This window comes from Fusarium oxysporum, chromosome VII, assembly GCF_013085055.1.
Source record: "Fusarium oxysporum Fo47 chromosome VII, complete sequence".
NCBI classification, from domain to species: Eukaryota; Fungi; Ascomycota; class Sordariomycetes; order Hypocreales; family Nectriaceae; genus Fusarium; species Fusarium oxysporum.
Window position 1 is genome coordinate 3,517,454 of NC_072846.1, and position 24,561 is coordinate 3,542,014.

A 24,561-nucleotide genomic window follows, 5' to 3' on the forward strand; every position below is an offset into this window, starting at 1 on the left:
GAGTTGCCGGATCTTCATTTCCGCCATTCGTTTTTCGTCCATGATTCCGAAAGCATTCCTGAGTTCGGATTCGAAGTGTTCGTATTTCTCATAGACATATTTGGTCATTTGCTTCCGTTCGTGGGGTGGATTATTGACATAGTCGCGGATGATAGGCTCCATCATTCGTAACGCCTTGTCCTTGAGGAATCCCATCCCGTGTCGAACCCTCAGTTCCTCGGTGGTGAACTGAATCGGGTAGTACATTTGGTAACTCCGAAGGCTGGTGAGGAATCCTTGTAATTTATCGGCGTCGCCGTTGAACGAGTCAGGCTGACGGGGTCTAAGGATCTCTCCAGGGTCTTTTCCGGTAGCAGTAAGAGCTGCGGTGTGTTCGATATGTTCCTTGTACAGCTTCTGACTGTTCTCAGCTGTTTTTCCGAGTGACTCTGCAATCTCGGCGAGGTCGGCCACCTTCTTCTCCAAGGCCTCGATCCTGTTTTGCGCGATCTTGGCGTTGTTTTTGGCGTTGTCCAGGAGGGTGTCATGCTGTTTTCCCAGGTCACGAAGTCTTTTCTTGAGCTTCTTGACTTCGTCCTCATGGGAATTCGGATGAATAGGAGGACTCTGTATCTCGTCCTCTTCGTCCGTTTCCATTGGGACCTCCTGCAGTTCCTCTGCGAGGGGTCGTGGTTCCTCAGGGGGAGTAACGTGCTGGGCACGTCCTGCGGTTGAAGGGCGGTTTGGAGTAGCAGGTGCCATTGCGTGGATATTGCTCAGCGTTACGCGGTACGGTCTGAACAAGAGCTATCAACGTGTGACGGTTGGGTTTCCAAACAGGTAAACTAGTCCGTACTAGGTTTATGTTTGCAGATAACGTAGGGCGTGATGCTGAGCGATGCGAAGTGTCACGTTTCTTAATGATCAAGTAATGCGTGTTAGGCTTATTGATGTAAAGATGCTTTATTGATAGCTGGTGAGCTAAGTTCTATGAAAGTGCAAATGAATGTGTTCTATATACTACTGTGTGTGATGTGAGGACGACGATATGTGCGGACGCTGTCGTCCTTGGGACGCTTCGTTCCATGGGACGACGGCGTCCCTACGCTGGTCGTCCCTGCATGGTTGCATCGTGATTGGTTCTTGAAAGGAGTGAAATTGTGGGGTACACGTGACGTAACCGCTGGGGTCGTAACACTGCGACGCTCGCTTGTCTGCGACGCTCGCTTATCATGTACGTTAGTTAAATATATAACTTTTAAAATTTAGCTATTTTAGGCTTAGTTTGGATTTTATATTAGCTTTTAAAAAATGGCTTTTAAGGTATAGGTTAAGCTGTCACGCTTACTTGTCTGTCCCACTTACTTATCAACCACGTTATGTATTTAAAGGTTTACTAGGTATAATGTACTTCATAGGTGAGTTGGTCACTAGTACTTATATCTTGAATCACGACTTTAAAAACGCTATTAAAAGTTCAAACTAGGGTTAATATAGCTGAAAGTTTGAATATAACGTTAGCTTAATCAATATAAGGAGTAGTTATATAGAAAATAATTCTCAGGAATTCTACCCTATAGGAACCCTATAAACCTTAAATAGTGGGTCTTTTTATATCTTTTTTGGGTTTTTTAAGGCTTTCAATTCTAAAAGAAATAACGTACACGATAAGCGAGTGGCACACCCCACTTTTCACCTTAAAGGCAGTTTTTTAAATAGTTCTTAAAAATTCAAATTAAGCTTAAAATAGCTAAAGTTTTTAAGAGCTTATATATAAGTCCTAAAATAAGCTATACTGATTTTTCTAGATTTTTAAAAAAAAATCCTATATAGCTATAAACTGCTGAACAGGTGCTGGGGCCTCACGTGCAAGCAGGGATACTTTAAGATTACAGCCGAAATGGTAAAACCTCTAAGGGGCAGATTTCAACAGAACACAACATGAATACACCAATTCACATCAATGAACCGAATACACGTAATGTCTGACAATTAAGAGTCTCAATTGCATCTCAGCGACCCGCGCACCCAAATGCATACGACCTTCGGTTCATTCTATCACCATGTCGGCCAAACACGCCGAGAGGACCATTAGCTACGCGTCTCCGGAGGATTGGGACTCCTGGTCCAACGAATTCAAGAAACTGGCGCACGCCTACGACCTATGGCAGTATATTGATCCGACCGATCGTATCCGATGGCCTCAGCGACCAGAACTTCCAGAAATCCGAGACTACCCCAGACAAGCAGATCCGGACGATCCCGATAGTGGCACAATGACGCCCGGCTCAGATTACGTACCGCCCCGGCGAATCGGAGAGTTGACGTCTGAAGGAAGAGCGGAATACGAGCATGATATCAGGATCTACTCTCTGAAAGAAACGGCGTATAGAGAGACGAAGAAACAAGAGCAGAAGCTGGTCGAGTTTGTCCTCAAGACGGTCTCGGCCACGTATCAGAAAACATCCTGCGTCACGGGAGACCGATTGGACAAGTGGTATCAGGAGCTACGAAGATCTGGAGTGGTATACAACGAACGCCTTCGACCCGAAGCGCGCGACAAGTACCACAAAGCCGTACATACAGCCCCGAAGATCAACAAACTCAACGAGTGGGTAACGGAGTGGGAGACGACCATGGCCGAAGCGATCAGCAAGAAAGTCCCTGATGCTCTCGATGCGCAATGCTGGGCGGAAGACCTGAACCGAGCAATGTATCACGTCCTCCCCAGCTGGGCATCTACTTTCCGACAACACCGACGCCCTCAAATCCTCAATAATTCCCTCAACTATCGAGAAGTCGCTGCCGACATTCGATACGAAGCCAAAATGGCCAACGCTAGCGGAAGGCCGTCAGGAATCAAGAGAGGCGCATTCGCAGCCACATACGGCGCTGCATCCAGGAACGACAGACCTGCAGTCACAGACCGCGATAATGACACTATTGAAGTCCAAGGAGACGCCTCAGATTGGGCGACGGACGAAACATCCTATGCACATCGAGATACGCGAGGCCAAGGCCGTGGGCGTAGAGCACGAGGCGGCGGAAGAGGAGTATCAACAAAACGAAAACGAGCAGAGACGACCGTCAATCCGAACCCGGATGGCCCTACCTGTCGAGGATGTTTAGGTTTCCATGACTGGAAAGGCTGCTGGTACTTATTCCCAGCCCAGAAAGCCGAAGGATGGGAGCCCAACCAATCGATACAACGATTAATAAATGACCGTCTCAAGAACGATATTGGTTTGGTGGAGGAAGTCAAACGATTGTCCAAAAGTCGAGACAGAACCACTCAGGACGAGTGACTTGGGCGGGGTATGGCACACGTCAAGGCAACCTACCTAGTGATGCACAACTTTATCGCAGCCTTCAATTGTGCCCCCTACCCTCTCAGACATTCTGCCATCCTTGACTCTGGATCGACAATCCATATCTTCAATGAAGTGTGCAGGTTCCTCAACTACCGACCGGCACCGTCTGGAGACTTCGTCTACGCAGGGGAGTCACCAGTGGCCATTCACGGGTACGGGAACGTAGATATTCGCGTTCAAGGACCTCAAGGACCCTCTCTTCTCAGATTGCGAGATGTAGCTCATTGCATAAACTTTGCATGCAATATTGTGTCATACCGCCAGTTGCGGAAAAGGGGCTACTACTGGGATACCAAAGGGAAAAACAACCAAATCCGCAGGAAAGATGGTTCAATCCTCTGCACATTGACGGATCATTTCGACCAGTACGTACTGGAGTATATCGACAAGTCAACAACAGCAGCAGCATTCCTAGCCAAACGGAAACAGTATGATTCGTGGACTAAACGCCCTCCTCGCAGTGGAGACGAAACCTTTTGGCACCTTCGACTTGGACACCCAGGGCCTGAAGCACTCAAGCACCTCGTGGGCCAATCTCGGGGGGTGAAGATCAGAGGGATCTCCACGGTTGAGTGTGATGCTTGTGGAATGGCGAAGGTGAAGCGCCAAGTCCGTCGACAAAGACGAGTTCCACCTGAGAAGGCTGGAATCCGACTCGCTATTGATTTCCACGACATGAGTGGGGATCCAGGCTACACTTCAGCTATGCTGGTCACCGACCGTTACTCTGGCTATATCTGGGACTATTATCTTCCCGATCGAACTGCACCAACGCTTATCGGTGCACTTGAGCATCTACTCAGAACACTAGAGCGACAACTCCAGTGTAGGCCCGAAGTCATCGAGTGTGATAACGAGATCCCGGATAGTCACCAGGTAAGTGACTTCCTCAGTATCAAAAACGGGATGCGCCTAGAGCCCTCCGCGCCATATGCCCAAAGTCAAAATGGCGGCGCAGAGCGCTCGGGGGGTGTGATCAAGGAGAAAGCTCGCGCGATGAGAACCGGAGCAAAGCTGCCTTCGTTCCTTTGGGTTGAGATCTGGCGTGCTGCCGTATACCTATACAATAGGACACCCAAGTATATCTACAATTGGAAGACGCCATATGAGCGTTTCTACACTTACTTTGCCTTTAGGGACGGCGTGGTTGTCACGGAGCGTAAGCCCGATCAAACACACCTACGCGTGTATGGCTGTAAAGCCTTCGCGATGACGACCGATGCTTTGAAAAAGAAGAATCGGCGACGACGACTCAATCCCCGAGGGTGGATAGGATACCTGGTCGGGTATAACTCGACAAACATCTACAGGGTCTGGAATCCGTTGACCAACAAGGTCATCTCCACTAGAGATGTGATCTTCAACGAGAAGGAGACGTTCTCTGGGGATATCCAACACCTCAAGGATGATTTAAAAGAACTAACCGAGGAAGAACTGACTCAGCATCTCACTGATGCTGAGGTCCCACAGGGATCTAGCATTAATCTGGATGCTTCTACCCAAGAAGAAGACGAGGAATTAAGCGCCTTGCCTGAAGGACTAGCGTTTGAGCGGGAGGCTGCAAGTTATCCACATATAGGGTTTGAACGTGATCCCACGATCACGCAGGGTGAGACTGGCAGGACACTAGTCGTAGGAGATCGCAATCGAGAAGAGCCTGACGGGACTGATCACCCCTACACGACCGCTCGATTCACTCCCTACCTGACCCCGGAGACTTGCCCTCTACGGCCTGCTGCCCTTCTGGTCGCTACTATCAGAGAACCTCCCGTGAGGAAGGAGGGGGAAAACCCCCCTCAGTTACGAGCTGCCAAGATGGTGCATGTCCCACCTAGCGCTGGCACTTCCCCGGGACGAGACGGCGCAAATGGAGCCCCTCGTGTCATTTCAACTCCGAGCAGTTACTGGGAGGCCGCATTTAATGCCGGTCGACTCGCATCTGTGAAAGGGACCTGGAATGGCAAGGTGGTGAGTAAGCGGAAGCTCGAGAAGCAGGCGAGCTCGGCCAGCTGCCACCCTGATAGCGGAGAACCTCAGTCTACGGGAAGTCGAGGGGAATCTACTAAGCTGATGGATTCTCCCAATCGCAAAACACAATCTGCAAAGCTGACAGATTTAGGTGACGGCCAACGCCGAATACACCGGCGAGACATGCCAATATTGCCAAAAAGGCATAAAGACCTCAAGAACCATCCACTAGGTGACCTATTCCGCGAGGCAGAAAAGACTCATCCTGAAAGCCATAAAGAAATGCGCTCCTGGCGTGAGGTTCAGAGAGAAGAAGCCGCAGGCAAGGAACTCCTGGACTGCATGTGGGTTTATGTGTACAAGTTCGACAAGCACGGATGGTTCACCAAGTGCAAGGCCCGGCTCGTTGTACGAGGCGATCAACAGGCCAAGTCGACACACGAGGATACCTATGCATCCACACTTGCCGGCAGATCTTTCCGAACACTCATGGCTATAGCTGCTCGCTTTGATTTAGAACTTCTCCAGTATGATGTCGTCAACGCCTTTGTTAATGCTGAACTAAAGCAGGACGTCTACATGCGGATGCCCGGAGGCTACCGAAAGCCTGGTCTGATTCTCAAGCTTCAGAAAGCACTATACGGCTTGCGCCAGTCACCATTACTTTGGCAAAAGGAACTAACCACCACCCTTACGAACATTGGGTTCAAGTCTGTACCTCACGAGCCATGCTGTCTCTCGAAAGGAGGAATATTGATATTCTTCTATGTGGACGACCTCATTGTTGCCTACGAGAAGACCAATCAAAAATCGGTCGAATGGACAATAGGCAAGCTTCGAGAAAAATACCAACTCTCTGGAGGAGATACGCTACAGTGGTTTCTTGGAATTGAGATTATTCGCGACCGAAACCAACGTCTGATTTGGCTGTCGCAATCGTCATTCGTGGATAAGATCACTAGTCATTTTAGGATTCAAGGGGGAAAGCCTTCCCTCACTCCAATGACCACGAAAGAACTTCTTCCGAACGGAGAGCGCGCATCAGCAGCGTCAATACAGCAGTATCAACGCAAGACCGGATCAGTGCTCTACCTGGCAGTAATCACTCGACCCGATATTGCCTTTGCTGTTTCTCGACTTTGTCGATTCAACATGAACCCGAGCGACGATCACCATGAGGCCTTGGACCACCTATTGCGGTATCTGCAAAACACCAGGGGACTCGCACTACAACTCGGCGGAACAGACACTTTTGATGTGTACAGTGACGCTTCCTTTGCCGACAACACAATCGATCGGAAAAGCTCGCAAGCCTACGTGATGAAGCTATTTGGAGGGACTATTGGATGGCGCGCCAACAAGCAGGACACCGTGACTACCTCTACGACAGAGGCGGAGTTGCTGGCACTTGCGCAGGCTGCGAAGGAGTCCATGTTCATCTCCAGATTAATCACCGAGCTCGGCGTGACCCTTGACAACAGAAGCATCATCATTCAGTGCGATAACGCGCAGACCATTCGGCTTATTAATTCCGACGTGGCGCTCCTGCAGACCAAACTTCGACACGTCGACATCCATAACCACTGGCTACGCCAGGAAGCACTCGCTAACCGGATCTTGGTCCGGCATACTCCCACCACCGAGATGATTGCGGACGGCCTCACGAAGGCATTACCCGCTCAGCAGTTCCAGAAGTTCGTCACACAGGTTGGCCTAGTGGATATCAAGGACAGGATTCAAGAGAGAAGGACCAAGGAACTCACTGCGGAGGACTTTATCAGAACAGAGGAACATCTCGATGGAGGAAGAGCCGAATAAGGGATCGGAAGGATGGCCAACCTGACAATAGGAATACGGACTGCACAGACTGAGCCACGATGGCCAGTCTGGGGGGGTGTGCTGAACAGGTGCTGGGGCCTCACGTGCAAGCAGGGATACTTTAAGATTACAGCCGAAATGGTAAAACCTCTAAGGGGCAGATTTCAACAGAACACAACATGAATACACCAATTCACATCAATGAACCGAATACACGTAATGTCTGACATAAACTTTAAAGTATATTTATACTGTAAAATACACTGTATAACTAAAGCTTTCTATATAAAATAAAATAATTAAAATTCTTTAAAAAATACTTCTTAATAGACTTAATTATATTATTATTAAAAGTATTTTTTAAAGATTTTTAGCTATTTTATTTAAGTCTTGAAATGCTATAAGGTAAGCCACTCTTAGCAGCACAGTATGTTGTGCCACTTGCTTATCGTGTACATTAGTAGAATTTCCAAGATTTTTTCATATATAGATCTAGTTTTAATAAGCTTATATCAAAATTCTTAGCTGTTTCAAGCTTAGTTTTATATTTAAAAGCTATTTCAGAAACGGCGATATAAGGTGAACGGATCGCGTGTGCTTTGATGTCCTTAATTGTATTTGTATTGAGGAACTGTGTCCCCTCCCTTCCTCAGAAAGGGGTCTTCTTATTATGCTTTTCTAAACAGGCCTAGCCTCGCTGACAGATGGCCGATAGGTCGTGACCATGCTTGCGGCCACCCTACTGTTCGACAGTAAGCACCACTGTAATGGCGTAGTGGTTAGGTACGACCGTTACAATAGATGCGTGTATTGCCGCCCACTTCTCCGCAATGTTGAGTACATCTTGCAGTTTCTTGCATGTTTCCTTTGTTGATTCTGCCCACGTGAGAATAACGAATGTTGTGAGAATAAGGGTCGTTCAATATGGCAATAGATCGGGGAGATATACAGTCACATGAAACTGAGCCGCGGGGGGTGGGGTTAGACGACAATTTGGGGTACACGACAATTTACAATAGAAGGATAGGGTGATTCGAAAATTCGTCATTGTGGCTTGCGATACGAAGTAATGTAACCATTTTGTATGCCTGGACCGTTCAGCAAACGCCACCGACTTATCTATGCATATTCAGTTTCTTACAGAAAGTCACTAGGCACGGGCGCCGTTCCAGTGGGAGCCAAAAAAAAGATATAGCTTAGTCATCGCTTAATAGCTATAACTTATGTAAGTTATAGTGCTGAGACAGCTCTCTGACTGGTAGCTCGGTCTCCGGTTAGCCGGTCTCGTCTTCACCAGTGGAACGGGCCGACCCATTTTAGAAGGACGGGTACCTGTCCGCCTATTGACCACCCCTGGAAGTAGGCCGTGTGCACGGGCCGCAAAACGTGGTATTGGGGCCATTACCAGTGGTAACTGGGACAGTAGGCTTTCCACAATTGAAGATAGACTTCAGTCCAGGACATGGTAAACTACAATTACTGTAGTAACGAGAAAGCGGGGATCACATCCACTCTTCGACATGTCGCTGTCAATGAATATCTCATTACGACATCATGATGGCGTCGCTAAAAAGGCCTTAGTCCTTGATGAGTTTTCCGGGGATCAACGTCCTCCCTTATGCCCGTGAGCTTGCCATTTGCCGTACCTGGATTCTCTATCCGTATGAAAGAGGGTGGGGCTCTATTAGGAAGAAGTTGCTCTAGGCCAACGTACCCTAGCTATCTAGCCATTGCATGGTTTGAATGTGTTCTCTGGTGAGTTTAGCATCTGCCTGACGCTACTAGTTGGTTTCTAATGTGTCCATAAAGGCATTCAATGCGGAGTAAACATTCCTTGTAACGGCGGTGATGTGGTTCTGCGTCACTTCTTACGGAAGTATTTATCATGCCTCAACGCAAAGTCAAAAGCGCCATGTCGCTTGCTCGAGACGCTCGAGAAAAGCCTCGTCCTTGGCACATTTTATCTCCACTGCTTCCAATATTACCCGCCCTGTAGCAATCCACACTCCAATAGTTCTGTGAGGCGTCCCATGCTTTACTTCGGCTATCGCACCTGAGCTTGGCGCTAGAAGCCAACTCACACAAAGTGCCCTTTACCATCTCTTGACTGACCAACTTCTTAACGCCCCCCCAGGGTTCTGAAGTGTAAAAGCACGTATAGATCTGATACTTCAAGGACTTATTGGGTCAGAACCAATGCGCACGTTGAAACTGGGCCAGTTAATTCAACTTCCGTCTGATGTTGTAGTTTACTCATGATACTCTGCAATGAGCTTTGCAATGAGCTTTGCAAATGCAGATCCGAATTTGTTGGGAGCACATATCCGCTGCTATCTGCCAGGTCTGTTACGAAACTTTATTAGACTACCAAGGTTAGGTCCACATGCTGCGCGCAACATCTAAAGTTAATTATGCCACTCCCAGCATTGGGCTGAATATCAAACCTTCATCTAACATCAACTCTGCATCAACACTGATAGGATGGTTTTACCTTGTGGAAGCACACGTCGTAACGATGACATTGTTCCCAAGGTAACATAGTTGGGCCCAGACTTCAGCATAAGCAAAGTTTACCTTCTTGACCGGAAATGTATGCCACGATTTGAAAGTTTCCCCGCAAAGGGCATCTGCAGCCGATGATGCGAGAGCGTTACGGAACTTGACGACGGTGGTAGAAGTGTGCAGATTTAGGTTGATGTTGACACAGTCGTGAATCGCCCCCAGAAGTGCGAGAACGACCAAAAACCAAGTAATATTGCAAGTCGTGTGTTGATGAAAGGTATAAAACCCTTTGCAATGGCACTTCTTGACATCTTGTTCACGATACACAGTAACGTGTTCTTCGCCTGGCCACTTGCTAAATTTCTTCAATACTCTCAATCATCTTATATTACTCTTTCTATCGTCAAACAACATGGGTGACATCCGATATTTTGTCCCGGACTCCGCATCCTAGGGCTCCAATGTTCTTTCTATCGACCCATACGCCTTAGTCGAAGCCTTTCTTGGCCAGAAAGTTACCAAGCCAGCATCTGTTGGTTCCGACAGCCTTCAGTCGGGCTACGATGACCTTGACATGAAAATTGAGGCTAGACTCTCCAGGGAGGGGAACATGCGCCCCGCCTAAGGATGCCAGAGTCGGTGCTGCCAACCCGTACTCACTCGTGGAAGCCCTCCTCGGCCGAAATATTGACAAGTTTTCGATAAACTTGGCAAAGATCATATCCAACGTCCTGCAGACGGATTACGATGAACTCTTCGACATGAAGCATTGCTCCGTGCTATTCGTCGGGCTAAAGCTCAACGAGAAGGAGAGGAAGGCAGAGGAGTTGTCTGAGAAAGACATGAGATTTTTAAATGAGCGGGACCTCATGACTCCTGATCTGTCAAGGGTTCAGCAGCTGGACGACCTTGAGAAGATCGGGCTGAAGGATCTGGGTAAGACGCGGGTTAAGGTGGCTCGCATGCAGAATGGCAAGCTGCACTTGATGCTCCACGCTCACTCCCTGGGAAAGACGGTTTCCAACCGTGAGGTGATAATGCCCATCAACGAGCTAGTCAGTCCATTCAGGTTGCAAAATGGTCACTGGACACCACCTAATAGCTCGTGGCGCGATATGTACGACTATTTCTTCCAGAGCGTCAACAAGCGTCTCATTGGCGATCTTACCATGTGTAATGAGCTGCGATGTATTAGTGAGTGGGTGAATGACGAGTGCTCCGGATCGAAGCTTAACCTTGTCCTATTTTGCACTCTTGAGATGCTAATAAAGGCATCCATTTGATAGACCCTGCTCTGAATGCCTCCCGCATATTAGAAGCTCAACCATTGGATCCTAGCTATTTCATAAAGAACCGTGATTAAACTTACTAGTAATTTCATTTATACCTATGCGTCTTTGAGAGAAAAGGGCACTGGAGTTAGGTCATCTAAGCATATAATCACGACGAAGGCAATAAAACTTTTACTGCGGTCAACAGCTTGGTTCGCCTGTAGGTTAAGGCCCTAATTTATTGTGACATCTGAGACCCAGGGGGCTAATAGAGATAGGCTAATGTAGATAACGCTTTTGATTCAGCCAGGTAATGGTCCGCGTAGTTATTGAGATCGGTAAGGACCTTGCTATGATACCGTTACCGCTGCGGGTAAGGAATACTTGACTACCTAGCTAACAGACTCAATTCTATTCATCACTAAGACACCACTTCCAACACCCCGCCGGACCTTCTTTATAATTGAAACAGCAAAGCCAACCCGGCCCATACAACCGCTACAATAGGGACCGCTATATTCCCGGCGACGTTATCAGCCGAGTCAGTGGAGGACGACGCACCAACCGTGGAAGTAAAATCAGAAGGCCTAGTCACAGTCGTGGCTGGCTTCGTCGCCTGAACCTGAAGCCTGGGACTATGGCCGTAGCTAAGCGCACGTATGAAGTTGACGTGAAGGAGCATTGTGACATAATCTTATCGACATCTATTACTCCGAGTGTTAGCCATCTACATCAAGCAATCCACGAGCGTGCGAGTTTATACCTTCCGTATCCTGGCTGTTCTGTACCATGCAGCTTGCGCAGAGCGCCATCACGACAGCAACGTCGAAGCTCTTATTCGTGCAAATACAGTTCGCCTCGATACCCTACTCTTCTATTCCTAATTGTCGTGTACTCCTAATTGTCGCGTACCCCCTGTTTATTTCTCACGTGTTTGTTTATATCCTGTCTATTCCCACATGACCATACTATGGTGACTTATGTTTTCTCATTTCGATCGACAGTCTGCGGGCGCATTACTTACGCGTGTAAACACGCGTAAACGCGTACTTCATTTTTCTTATATCATCTACTCTCTTTGCTGTAATTTTGATTCAAGGTTTCCTCCAACGATTTTTAAAAGCTCGTACCATCGAAAGGCTAGTGGACTATAAACGACTTTCACTATGGAACTTGAAGATCTCTTTTACTACGATCCTTCTTGGCGTATCATTGTTTGCAAACAGTGTGGCGTTGTACCGCAAACCAATATCACCCGGCATATCCGACGGCACCACAACGCGACGCGTGCCTTTAAGGTTGCTGCCATCAAGCTATTTGAGCGAAGTTTGGACCATCTACCTCTCATACGAGACGCCGATGAGATATGTAAGAACGTGCGACCGTTGCCGATCGCCGATCCGATTCGGTTCCTTGATGTTTTTCACGGTGGAATTTGTTGTCTACTATGTCAAGACGACCGAGACCGGTATGTCTGCCGAGGTCGCACAGCAATAGAAGATCATCTCAGAAAGGTTCATAATCAACCATTGCGCCAACCAGGGCGTAGACGAAGGGGAGAGGCCGGAGGGGTCAAAGGTTTGACCCAGGCAGGTCTGGTCCGGACTCCAGTCGCTTGTCAGACCCTTTTTCACGGCACACGATGCAGGTACTTTATCGTCAAGGCCCGCAAAGTTCACGAGGAAATAGAGGAAAGCCCATCTGGATCTGATGCAGGAAGTGACGCAACTAACATGGGCCCTGCGTTTACTCAACCTAGACTCGAGGACATCATAAACCTTCAGCTCGCTCAGCAGGAAAACGAAAACTCAGCAATATCAAACCAGACTGGCTTTAACATAAGCTTTCTATCTTCGGACCCGCGACATCAATCCCAGTGGCTTCGAGTCACGGAATGGCCCCGCTTCCTTGAGCCCCACAAACAAGAGCTCCCTCAGGTCGCTGCCCTAGTTTCACTTCCAAACCTAGCCAAGTCCTATGAGCTAGGCTCCCCAGGCAGTTCTGAAATTTTACTCTCTATTCTTCTTGATTCCCTTTCGCGCGTGATCACCCGATCACGGAGTTCGCTTCAGGACGGCACGTTGAACGCTTTCGACCAACATCGACTCAATTCATTCATCGCTGGTCGCTCGTCCCGGAAGCCACTAATCCATAACCTAAGAGAAGACACGTATAAAAAATACAGCCGCGTCCTTCAGCACTTAATGTGCTATATTTTTCGACTAGCATGGCTAAAGAGGGGTCCAAAATTACACTACCGGCTTACCGAGGGACAGGCCGTAGCGATGATGGACGCTGTTCACACAGCGTCAGAAATGAGTGGTGCCAGCGGCGATGGACAGAATCCCGATCATGCTGAGGAAATCAGAAAGAGACTTGACGATAAGTGCCTTATTCTAATGGTTTCTCTACTAGACCACAAGTTATATGGCGATGTTTATGATAGCATTGTTGTCAGCTTTCTGGCAGTAATGGGAATCCGCCAAGATGTGACATCCAGCAACGCGCAGAAATTGTCGGAGGCTGCTGAGTTTACTCCGAAGTTATCGGCGCTCATCAAGATGGGCCAGCTTCTTGTGGCCGAGAGGGCGCTTCTTGCGGTTGAACTCGACGAAGCAGACGTCCCGGCTCACCCACTGGAAGAAATGCAAGACAGGTTTATGACAAAAGACGCGAGGTCACCGATAAGCTGGTCACTAAAGCTTCGCGCATACGGCAAAGCCGTAAAAGATAACACGACAAGCCTTGGCTACATCATGTGGTCAGACGATAACGAGATTCTAAGCTACAAAAAAATGCGCTTCTCAATGACTGGACTTCGTGACCTGGTTTCTGCAGAAGTAGAAGCAGCGCAGAACCAGTTAGCAGATCTACTCTTGGTGCCACCTGACACAGAGAGAAAGCATATTGTGCCCCAGGTTAGCCTGCGATCAGTTGTGGATGATCCGTCGGAAGGGGCCCCAGGTTGGAACTTCACTTGCCATCCCCAGAACGAGGTCTTACATGGCCATCGGAGGTGGATTCTTGACCGCATACTCAAAGAAGCTTTCCTTCGACGGGACTTCTTCGATAATGAATTAACAGGTAAATGGAGGCTGCAAACTATAGGCCGGTACTTAACTACAGTCAACGCATTCCTCGAGCGGTTGCTACTTCTTGTACATATTACAGGGGGTCAGCCAGCACGCGGGACGGAACTACTTTGTATTCAGCACTCTAACCCTAGAGACGGGTCGGGAGGCCGTCGAAATATCTTTGTTGAAAATGGCCTCGTTAGCTTCGTGACATATTATCATAAGGGATATAGCGTCACTGGTACAACCAAGATCATACATCGATACCTACCGAGCAACGTTGGGGAACTTCTTTTATACTATGTTTGGCTCATCGTCCCATTTCTCAGCCAGCTTTCTCAGCTAATCAAGATTCCTGGCTTCAAACAAGGATCCACCCCATACTTATGGGGCGAGTTTTCCATCTCGCAATTGTTGTTATCAGGGAATACAAATGTGCAGACCCTACTCAAGAATTACTAGCAGAAACGCATTGCGTTTCCTGTTTTTGACCAATCATCGTCTAGCATTTTCGCCCCATATTTCCCGGATGGAAACGCACTGCGTTTCTTGGACCGCACTCATGAAATTAGAAAACCTAAAACACGAAACGCGTCGCGTTTCCGTCGGCTGACCCTACTCAAGTATTACTAGCAGAAACGCATTGCGTTTCCTGTTTTAGACCAATCATCGTGTAGGGTTTTTAACCCACATTTCTCCGATGGAAACGCACTGCGTTTCTTCTACCGCACTTATGAAATTAGAAAACCTAAAACACGAAACGCGTCGCGTTTCCGTCGGCTGACCCTTGTCAACTTGTTGAACTTAATCGCTCTAGACCCAAACAACGGCATAATTTTGCTATTGCTTGCTGAATCTGGCATACTTATCGTCTTCGTAAAACGTCTACTCGATATTCTCCGTTTCATCCCATGTTATATACTTCTTTGAGCTTAGTCATAATGGACCCCTTACCTGTTCAGGAGCAAAGTACTCATCCCATTTTATCCCCAACAAAGGTGCAGAAGCTCGAGACGCTCGGCCTTTATTACAATTCGCCAGAGCAAGCTATCATATGTACCAAATGCGGTTTTGCTTTGAGTCCCAGACGCGCATCGGAGCATCCCGGCAAAAAGCATGGCATTGCCAGATCTGCTCGGCATGGCCTCAAGCCCCTCCTGTCCTCACTGAACCTCCCAGATCCAGACACTTTGGCCCCCAGACCTCATGGATCACGACGTCACCCGTACCTTGCCGTACAAAAAGGCCTGTCTTGTAAGCACTGCGGTCTCCACTCTGCTAGTGGGAAGGTTCTGGAGGATCACCTCAGGGCCGAACACCGCGACAAGTTGAAACTCACGGCTGAAAAGAAAAGCCGACAGCACTGGCTTCGAGACCATATTCAACAAGAAGTTTTGTTCCAGAGCTGGACAGCGAATAATACTCGAAGGTCATGGCTCGTCAGAAGTGACAACAAGGTCAACAGCAGGTCTATACCCAGCAGTATTCTTCTACAGGCCAGTCCTGATCCCATCAAGCTTCTTGCTCAGAAGCTGTTCACCGAGGAGTATGATCGGTTAGAAAACCAGCAGAGTGGAGGTCGAAGGTCGCGTGTTCAAGAGACGACAGCTTCTTCCGCCTTACAGACCAACTGGCTGCGGCGCACAGGCTGGGAAACCACATTTAGAAAAGCGCGTTGTGATGTTCTAGTTCGCCTCACAGCGCTACCTCACTGCACGGATAACCGACCCTTGCCTCTTGGTGTCGTTGAAGGAGAAGCCATCATCAGTCCGGCACGAGATGAACGAAGGCTATTATTTATGATAGCCGCGCTTGATCGTCTCCTGGATCAATGCGGTGAGACAGTCCGGACAACGGATGTATGTTTGAGAAGGTGGCTCCGCGGCAGGTATCCAGACCGCCCCTACAAGATGCCCTTCGAATTGGTTGCAAGGCCGTCTTCCGACAAGGTTTACCGGAAAGAACTGAAACGCTTTGTCTGTTTCTGGCTCCGATTATTCCGATTATTGCCGGCGACTTTTCAGAAGGTTACAGGTCATAGGCTGAAAAGGCATCAGTTCAGAGTCCTACGGGAGCTTTGGGGGGATGAAATATGGAAGTCTGCAGAATATGGCGATGTAGACCCTGCTGCTAACAAGGATGGAGGACACCATGGGGACGAAGAGGAGCATGAGGATGAGGATGAGGATGAGGACGAGTTCCCAGATGATGACGAGATCCAAGATGATGACGAAAGTGAAGATGATGAAAGATACAGCGAGATTCAAGATGAAAGTCAGGAAAGGTGGTTGTGGACACGGGTGATCCATCTGATGATGAGACAACTTCCACTTGGTCTTCGAACAGTCAAGAGGATCGCCCACCAGACCCTGCGCTTGATATTTTACTGCGCTTTTGTTACTCTGCTGTTACTGAGGATTACGACGGCGGTGTCGCGAGCTCGACGATGCTGGTGTATTTCAGTGCCGTGCGTGGGCTGACGACCCCAGAAGGAGATGAGTACTTGAAGCCTCACCGATTCACCCCGACTTTGGCGAAACTCATATACTGTTCTCGATTGATATTTCTCGAGGCCGTGCTGCCGCGCTTCTCGCACATCTATGGAGGTTTTGCGCACCCGCCGCGTCATGGGCTGCTGCGAAGGCTCAATGCGGCCCGCCGGGAATATATGTGTGATGGCACTTTATCGCCCATGGGCGAATTCTTAAGTCTATTATCATATGGTAACGCTCTTCGCCGGTCTCAAGGGTCATCCTTCCGATTCTACTGGAGCGATGATGGCGAGGTCTTGTCCTGGGATGGCAACCAACGACTTTCGATGGTAGACTTCCGCGGCCTGGCTCGTGAAGTGCTGCGTTCAGTCACGGCATCCTGCTCCCGTTTGATGTATGACTGGGAGCCCACTCACATCGACTTATCGCTGATTCGGGATAATCTGTCAACGACAACACCAGGCTACTCTTTCGTGTCTGATCCTACCAATAACCTAACAGGCGCCTACCCCGAATTGCTGCTGAGAGCATGCATATCCCCGATCGATAGCTTGCTCCGTGTACAGGGCAAAGACCACGGTACCTGGAATATCAAAGCTACTCGAGCGTACTTGGAGGCCCACGATGATCATCTGAAGGGACTCATGGTACTATGTAACCTTGACGGCGGTCAGTTTGCACGAATCTCAGAGCTATTAACGCTAGAGTGTTTCAACACTGCTTCAAGAGAGCGAGGTATTGGCTTATGGGGCTCAAAGATGTGCTCAATCACTAGGCACCACAAGGCTCGATTGGCAACCAACAACGAGTTTTATGTCGTACGCTTCTTCTCCAATCCTGTTTCCCGACTCATCTTCCAGTACCTCGTCTATATACGGCCAGTCGCGATATCAATCTTGCGTAAATGCTTTCATATCGAGCATACCGACGCGCTTCTCTTCTCGCCACTCTCTCAAATAGGCCCAAAATCAACACCCTAGTAACTAATGGCTAAATCAACTCTAGTAGAGTTGATTTTATCGGCCCACTTTAAACCTAGTAGGGTTGATTATTGCCAGGATGTAGAGTTGATTTTATACTTTTATACAAATAGAAATGGAGGCGCTGATCAAGACAGGGCTCAGAGTGAAACGCGACGCGTCCTGTCGCGTAAATTGCAGATAAGTATAATATACTGGCTGCATGCTGTCATCCGCAGGACCCTGTTATTATTTCTTATTTGCTTATTTTGCCCCGAAGGTGGCTTCCATAAAGCCACTCGAGACTATGCAGCGGCAATGCTTCAGTTTCTAAAACCCAGGATGTTGAGATCGACTCTTATTGGTCCACCCGTGATATCAAGCGAATTCTCCTGTCCGTCGACAAGCATCGAAGTGAACAAGCAGTCATCGTACTTTTTCTAATCTTGATAGTATTCTCAGCTCAGCCTTTGCTTATTTCGCAAAGTCCCGACAACATCCAGTTAATAAAATCAAGGAACGGCTGTTTTCTGCTGGAAAAGATAATGAAGCAGAAAAATTTCTATGATATCTCCACGATGCGTGTATATGTATAACTTAGACCAGCCACTTATTATATATATCTGAATCCTGAAGCTATGTAATCTAATAGAATGAGGCAGGTACTCTTCTCGTCATAGAGCAGTTCACCATCCACTTAGAATTAATAGCAGTAAGTCGTCCTTTAATCCCACATTTTAACCAACGCGTTGACGTCTCTTCTTGAACTTACGTAGTTCCCAGTTCACGTCTTTCAGGAACTCCTCACTATTGTCGGATGTAATGAAACGATCCGCCGCATACTGCTCTAGCCACTCATCCAGCGAACAAGTCTCATCGTCATCCAGTCCCTTCCGTTTCTGCCCTCGCTCATCCACCAACTCTGCTATATTAAGTGTATGCAGCAAATCACCCGGCATCGAACTATCTCTTTCTTGGTTTTGATCGGGATAGTTCGGTCTCGATTTCTTAGTCGGGTCGCCTACCCTCTCATTGCCTGGATCTCCCGTTGTCGGTGTTGCAGGCAAGTCAGTTTTCGCGGTAAGCGGCGTCGCCATGCCTGAAGTCATCCTACTTGCAGTAGGCGAGATTACATCTAGGATTGGTCGTTCAGCGGCCATATTTTCAATGCATGACATTTCGTAGTGATGGCGTAGGGCTTTTCGATCGATGGTATTAGGTACTGAAGCTCTTTGGCCGTTGAATCTCGTCAGAGCATTATATGGGACAAAAACTCGGATGCGGAGTGTGCGAGGATGTATGGAGAAGAGTCGTGCGTCGAAAAAGTCATGAAGGTGCTTCATGAGTAGGATGCCGTTCCTCGGGCTCCATGTGCTTTGCCATGCTTCTTTCAGCCTGCGATTACTCGCTTCAAGAGGTACATCGTCATCTGCGTCCCCGCCGGCAACGGGATATACATGGTAATGGTGTTGAGGGATGATATGGCAAGCCTGAATGCCAGGGCCAATGGGAGGACCTGGACACCACGACTCTCCTTCGCCCGAAACAGCACATGATGTTGCTCTATTGAGGCACGAGGACCGGAATTCGTTGGTGACCTTTCTAGCCTCATCGAGGTCGATTTCCATGCTCGCAGGTGCAACTACATTCTCGAATTCGTCATCGACTTCTTTCGTAGGTGAAGTCGATCCAGATGCTGATCGTTTGCCCGGAGACACGGAGCGAGCTTTGAGCTTTTTTCGCAGAGGCATGACTGTGAGTTTCGGATCGGAAGGTGTTTTGTTCGGCGGTAGGTATCGTCGATCGCGACGGCGACTAGGATTCGGGAGATGTTTGGCGCATTTGGCTGGGTAGAGGGTTAGTAAAACTATATGGCGGGATGGCATTGATGGGCTGTATGGCTAACCCTGCATGTGAGACTTGAGTGGTGAGCCGGAAGGTAGAGTGCAGTTCTTATGATAGTATATATGATATGTTAAGACGTTCTGTTCTTTGGGGCACAAAGGCGCCAGACTTGGTACAGCTTGATCCATTTTTGCCTCCGTCACGAAAGACAAGCCGGGATCCAAAGAACTCGGGGAATTGTCTTGATTCAACGAGAAGGCAATGTCAGTCCAGGTTTTCTCGTTCTCGTTATCCGAAATATCGTATGGGCATTCGAAGCAAAGGCGTAGCTCGTCGCAAACGTTGCGAAAGGTCACCAAATTGCTCCCAGGAACTTGGTGGATTCCGGCAAAGGCGCCGGGGTCCTCGTCTTCGCCGATAGTAAAATGGACATTCCAAGCGACAGCGCGCATTGAAGGCGTGACGGTCGCGTTGGACATGGTTGTGTTGCTTTCGATGGTGGAAATTTGTATGCTCAATGAGTGTTGATGTTGGACGGGGAAGCGGAATTGGAAATGGTCAAATTGATGATGACGATCTAGTGGCTTTGTGTTGTTGACCAGGTGACAGCATGAGTCAGCAATGCCACCCACCAATCACCCAGCTAGACACTTCTGTAAGCCGAGCTGATACCTGCAAATTCATGCAAAAAAGAACATTGCATTTTATCATTAATACATATTACAGTTCCTACTCTTGTATTCCTAATTGTCGCATACCCCTGTCCATTTCTTAAGTACCTGTCTATCTCCGGTCTATTCCCTTTCAATCTATACCATGGCGATTGATTTGTCCCATTTCGATCGACCATCTGCACGCGCGTCATATGCGTACTTTAGCTTTCATACTTTATAAACCCTCTTTACTGTAATTTCAGTCCGAGGTTTCTTTCCCACGATCTTTACGAGCTCGTGTCATCGAACGGCTAATTTAACTTCCGTCAAAATCTTGGTACAAAGATGCCGGTCTAAGTGGGAAATGCTGACGATTTACCGAGGGAAGAACGGGTCAACGAGCAATTTAAGGCTTAGTTCGTGTTTATGTTACAAGGAAGGGTAGTTCGCTCTAGCTTGAAATTTATATCGCCCAATTGACTTTCATGATTGAAATGATTCTGTAATCAATTTGGATCAGACTTTACAGCTCACAGCCACCACGACAAGCTGATGAGGCGGTGGCAGTGTAAAAATCACGTGAATTTGACAAGGCCTTTGACGCAGCCTGGTCCCAGCCTCCATGCCTTCGCCATCTTTTCCTCGTGTATCTCCAGACTCGGGAAGTTTGTGAGGCATGGGAACAGGACACATCTGGGGAGTGGTGTTTTCATCCAAGAGTTCGTTGCCAGTACGGAAGCCAAGCTTACGATACTGCCATTGGCTTCTTCTTCTGCAAGAACTCTCGTTACCGTATAGAGCTTATGGAGAGTATATCAGAGGAGGGTTTAAATGATCTTGATGAAGAGTCGGTGGCTATGTGGTTAGGAAAGAAGATAACCGTAACAGGTGTAGAGGCCTCTGAAATCATGAGGCAGTTGAGATGGTGGTCACAAATGGTTTGGAAAAGTGCAAGGGTAAATGATATAGGAAACTAGCAAGATATAAGTCCAATAGGAGTAAGGACAGAGTAAATAGTAGAATTTAAAGCTATATACAATTAAGCCAATGACTAGCACCATTTAAATCCCATGCTCAAGGGCATCAAAAACTACTACGGCACACTTGAACTAGCTGACCCGAAGATAACAGTCAGGCAATTGAACAGCCTACTATCTCACACGTATACAACTGCAATGCAAGCCGATCTTACTATCGCAAGAGATAATATTGTCCGCCAGTTGATGTTGGAAAATCCGGGGATCCCCCTTCCCATCAGGATTCAGACTAACAGTCTGAAAGTCCTAGATTTAAAGTTTAAAGTCCTAGATAAAATCATTTAGCGATATAAACCTGAGAAGAACTCTCATCTCACTAATGAACAATCAAGTTTCATAAAATATATTTTTTCACCTAGCACTACTGCGCAATATAAACAACACTTGAGAGAGGCAGAGCATGGAGCAGCAGAGGAGTGATGGGCTAATGTACAGTTACAGAGCTGTATGGGAGGCCATTATGCGCGCTACTGTATTGTTCGAGACGACAACGACAGCAACGGCCCGTCCGACACGGCTAATGAAGCTGATGCTAGACATCAGAGCGCTATGGATGAGTTCATTGCTGCAGGTGAGGTTCGATTGAAGGAAGCAGACGCCGCACGACTACGGAAGGGGGACTTGAAAGGATATATCGACCGTGATTCGCCGTGGGTCAAGAGGCTAGGCCGGGTACGGCACTTTGGCTTCCGGGACTTGATCCGTATTCACGACGCTGCCCAGTGGCTATAGGCGAAGGCAACAACGGGTAGGTTGGCTGGGAAGTAAGGAGACGAGGAAGCAACCCTATCTTCTATTCCTAATTGTCGCGTACCCCTGTTCGCTTTTTAACTGCATGTCTAATCCCGGTTATCCCCCGGTTTCAAGCGGGAAATGCTGGCGATCTACCGAGGGAAGAGCGGGTCAATGAGCAATTCAAGGCTTAGTTCGTGTTTACGTTACAGCAAGGGTAGTTCTGCTCCAGCTTGAGATTTATATCGCCCAATTGACTTTTATGATTGAAATGATTCTGTAACCAATTTAAACCAGACTTCACAGCTCACAGCTTGAGCATGACAGGTATAGCCACCACGACAAGCTAATGAGGCGGTGGCAGTGTAAAGGTCACGTGAATTCGGCAAGTCCTTTAACGCAGCCTGACCCCAGCCTCCATGCCCTCGCCATCTTTTCCTCGTGCATCTCCAGTCTTGGTCGAAACGACCATCTTACTGAGCGCCAAGACAGCATCCCCCTTTGCCTTGCCACACAACTAGGTCCGCTGCGTTGACCGTGACGCGCAGCCTGAGAGCAATTCTGTCAACATGAACCCCGCTTTGTTACATGACCGCGATGACGAAGATTACCCCCGGCCCCTGAAGCGACAGAAGACGTCGTATGCGAGCGCGGAGAACGGCCTGCTATACGATCGTTATACTATAGCCTGGATTTGCGCGCTTCACTTCGAGATGGCTGCCGCTTTGGCTATGATGGATGAGATTCATGGCCAACTACCGAGACGTTTCAATGATCACAATGCCTATACGCTTGGAAGTATTGAGAATCATAATATCGTTATCGCATGCTTGCCTGAAGGCCAATATGGGACTATCAATGCCGCAAGTGTGTTAACAAACATGAAGCGTACCTTTCCATCAATCCGCCATGGGTTAATGGTCGGTATCGGCGGTGCAGCACCTGCCAAAAAAGACATTCGCTTAGGCGATATCGTTGTGGGAACAAGGGTCATGCAATATGACCTTGGGAAGATTCTGAGTGGTGGTGAGATTCAGCGAACAGCCACCCCTAAATCCCCCGAGCAATCTCTGTGCACGGCTGTAGCAAACCTGCGAGCCAGCCATGAAATATACCCTACTCGTGTTCCGGCTATTCTATGGGAAAGAATGCAGAGAAATGCAGAATACCACCGTCCAAGCGCACCTGACCATCTATTTCAGGCATCATATGAACACGACCCCTCCATGGCAAATTGCCAAACCTGCGACCAGTCGCAGCTAGAGCAACGAGAGGCACGAAGATCTTGCGAGCCAAAGATCCATTATGGAGCAATTGCCTCCAGCAATCAGGTCATGAAGGATGCAGTTACCCGCGACCGTCTCGCCCACGAACTGGACATTATATGCTTCGAGATGGAGGCTGCAGGGTTGATGGACGTCCTCCCAGTGCCCGTTTTCGTATGTTGGCCATTTACCCTGCAACTAGTAAAGTAAGAGAAGCTAACTTGTCATTACAGCCGAGCAAGCAAGCCCTGGTGACCGTCGACAACAGCTAATGGAGTCTCTCGAATTCGATCAAATCGATTCACGAAGGACTACAATCAAAACTGCCTATTCCAAGACCTGCAGCTGGTTCCTCAAACATCCTGACTACCTGACATGGCTGGATACAAAAAAGCAATCCCAAAATCATGGCTTTCTTTGGATCCGAGGCAAGCCTGGTGCCGGTAAATCGATCATCATGAAGTTCATCTACGCAAAACGGAAGAAGACAGACATCCCAATGAAAGCCATTACTATCTCATTCTTTTTCAATGCTAGAGGAGATTTGCTAGAGAAGTCAGTCTCGGGCATGTATCGGTCTTTACTTCTACAGCTTCTCGAAGGGTTCCCCGATCTTCAGACAATCCTGGACGACCCTGATCTGATACCACGGAACCAGGTCACATGCCCACCGTTGAACATCCTCAAAGACTTATTCCGTTCCGCCATCTCATCTCTCGGGAAGCTAGCTCTTACCTGTTTTGTTGATGCCCTGGACGAGTGTGATGAACAACAGGTTAGGGACATGGTTGAGCTCTTCGAAGAAGTCGCAGAACAATGTGTGGAAGATAACGTGAAGTTTCAAGTGTGCTTCTCGAGCCGTCATTACCCTTACATTGACATCAAGTCGGGGATTCGATTGACATTAGAAGGCCAAGACGGTCACAATGAAGACTTAAAGCTCTATATCAGCAAACACCTGCGGATTCAGAATGCCGCCCTTGTGGATGAGTTGAAGCAGATGATGCTTGAGAAGGCGGCTGGTGTTTTCCTCTGGGTTGCTCTGGTGGTGGAGATTCTAAACAAAGAGGATCGCCATGGACGCCTAGCACTTCGGAGAAGACTGCAAGAGGTACCAAGTGAATTGAGTGAGCTTTTCAAGGACATCCTGACTCGGGATCAAGAGCACATGGAAGATCTGTTACTCTCTATTCTCTGGATTCTTCTTGCAGAACGACCGTTGAATCCTGAAGAGTACTATCATGCGCTTTGGTCTGGATTATCACTGAAAGGCCTTGTAGATCTCGACATACCGCCCGTCAACATCTCAGACGCCAGTAGCTGTATCAAAAGATTTATCATCAGCTCTTCTAAAGGACTTGCTGAAATCACCAAAGCCAAGAAGCCTACAGTGCAGTTTATACATGAGTCTGTCCGTGATTTCCTGATCAGGGACAAGGGTCTGTATCAACTATGGCCAGAACTTGGGGCAGACTGGGAAAGCCAAGCTCACGAGAGGCTCAAGTTATGCTGCAACGCCTATGTATTTCAGGAGACCATAGGGAAGGCTATTGACGGACAACAGTCTACTGAAGCTCAGAGTATAAAGGATGATT

General features: G+C 48.1%; 7 protein-coding genes across 7 annotated transcripts; 5 read left to right on the forward strand and 2 right to left on the reverse strand.

The window, feature by feature from the left end:
- Nucleotides 1-2,042: 2,042 nt before the first annotated feature.
- FOBCDRAFT_139046 (gag protein) lies at nucleotides 2,043-3,284 on the forward strand (the record flags this gene model as incomplete). Its single annotated transcript, XM_059608023.1, has 1 exon — nucleotides 2,043-3,284. One exon carries the CDS (start codon nucleotides 2,043-2,045, stop codon nucleotides 3,282-3,284), a length of 1,242 nt encoding a protein of 413 aa, XP_059465479.1.
- Nucleotides 3,285-10,050: 6,766 nt separating this feature from the next.
- FOBCDRAFT_242119 (uncharacterized protein) lies at nucleotides 10,051-11,001 on the forward strand (the record flags this gene model as incomplete). Its single annotated transcript, XM_054706171.2, has 4 exons — nucleotides 10,051-10,054; nucleotides 10,130-10,190; nucleotides 10,243-10,755; nucleotides 10,977-11,001. The coding sequence occupies 4 exons, from the start codon at nucleotides 10,051-10,053 to the stop codon at nucleotides 10,999-11,001; spliced, it is 603 nt and encodes a 200-aa protein (XP_054562146.2).
- A 3,923-nt stretch (nucleotides 11,002-14,924) lies between these two features.
- FOBCDRAFT_321522 (uncharacterized protein) lies at nucleotides 14,925-17,455 on the forward strand (the record flags this gene model as incomplete). The annotated part of the gene is made up of 2 exons (XM_054706172.2): nucleotides 14,925-16,267; nucleotides 16,330-17,455. 2 exons carry the CDS (start codon nucleotides 14,925-14,927, stop codon nucleotides 17,453-17,455), a joined length of 2,469 nt encoding a protein of 822 aa, XP_054562147.2.
- Nucleotides 17,456-18,171: 716 nt separating this feature from the next.
- Nucleotides 18,172-19,185, reverse strand: FOBCDRAFT_139552 (uncharacterized protein; the record flags this gene model as incomplete). Its single annotated transcript, XM_054706173.2, has 1 exon — nucleotides 18,172-19,185. The coding sequence occupies one exon, from the start codon at nucleotides 19,183-19,185 to the stop codon at nucleotides 18,172-18,174; it is 1,014 nt and encodes a 337-aa protein (XP_054562148.2).
- A 150-nt stretch (nucleotides 19,186-19,335) lies between these two features.
- On the reverse strand, nucleotides 19,336-19,806 carry FOBCDRAFT_296340 (uncharacterized protein; the record flags this gene model as incomplete). The annotated part of the gene is made up of 1 exon (XM_059611884.1): nucleotides 19,336-19,806. The coding sequence occupies exon 1, from the start codon at nucleotides 19,756-19,758 to the stop codon at nucleotides 19,336-19,338; it is 423 nt and encodes a 140-aa protein (XP_059467654.1). The 5' UTR covers nucleotides 19,759-19,806.
- A 2,512-nt stretch (nucleotides 19,807-22,318) lies between these two features.
- On the forward strand, nucleotides 22,319-23,243 carry FOBCDRAFT_296346 (nucleoside phosphorylase domain-containing protein; the record flags this gene model as incomplete). Its single annotated transcript, XM_059611885.1, has 2 exons — nucleotides 22,319-23,140; nucleotides 23,200-23,243. Coding segments are annotated over 2 exons (861 nt in total), but the record flags the coding sequence as incomplete, so codon positions are not given.
- A 291-nt stretch (nucleotides 23,244-23,534) lies between these two features.
- Nucleotides 23,535-24,446, forward strand: FOBCDRAFT_93791 (uncharacterized protein; the record flags this gene model as incomplete). The annotated part of the gene is made up of 1 exon (XM_059612269.1): nucleotides 23,535-24,446. A coding segment is annotated over one exon (912 nt), but the record flags the coding sequence as incomplete, so codon positions are not given.
- Nucleotides 24,447-24,561: the final 115 nt, after the last annotated feature.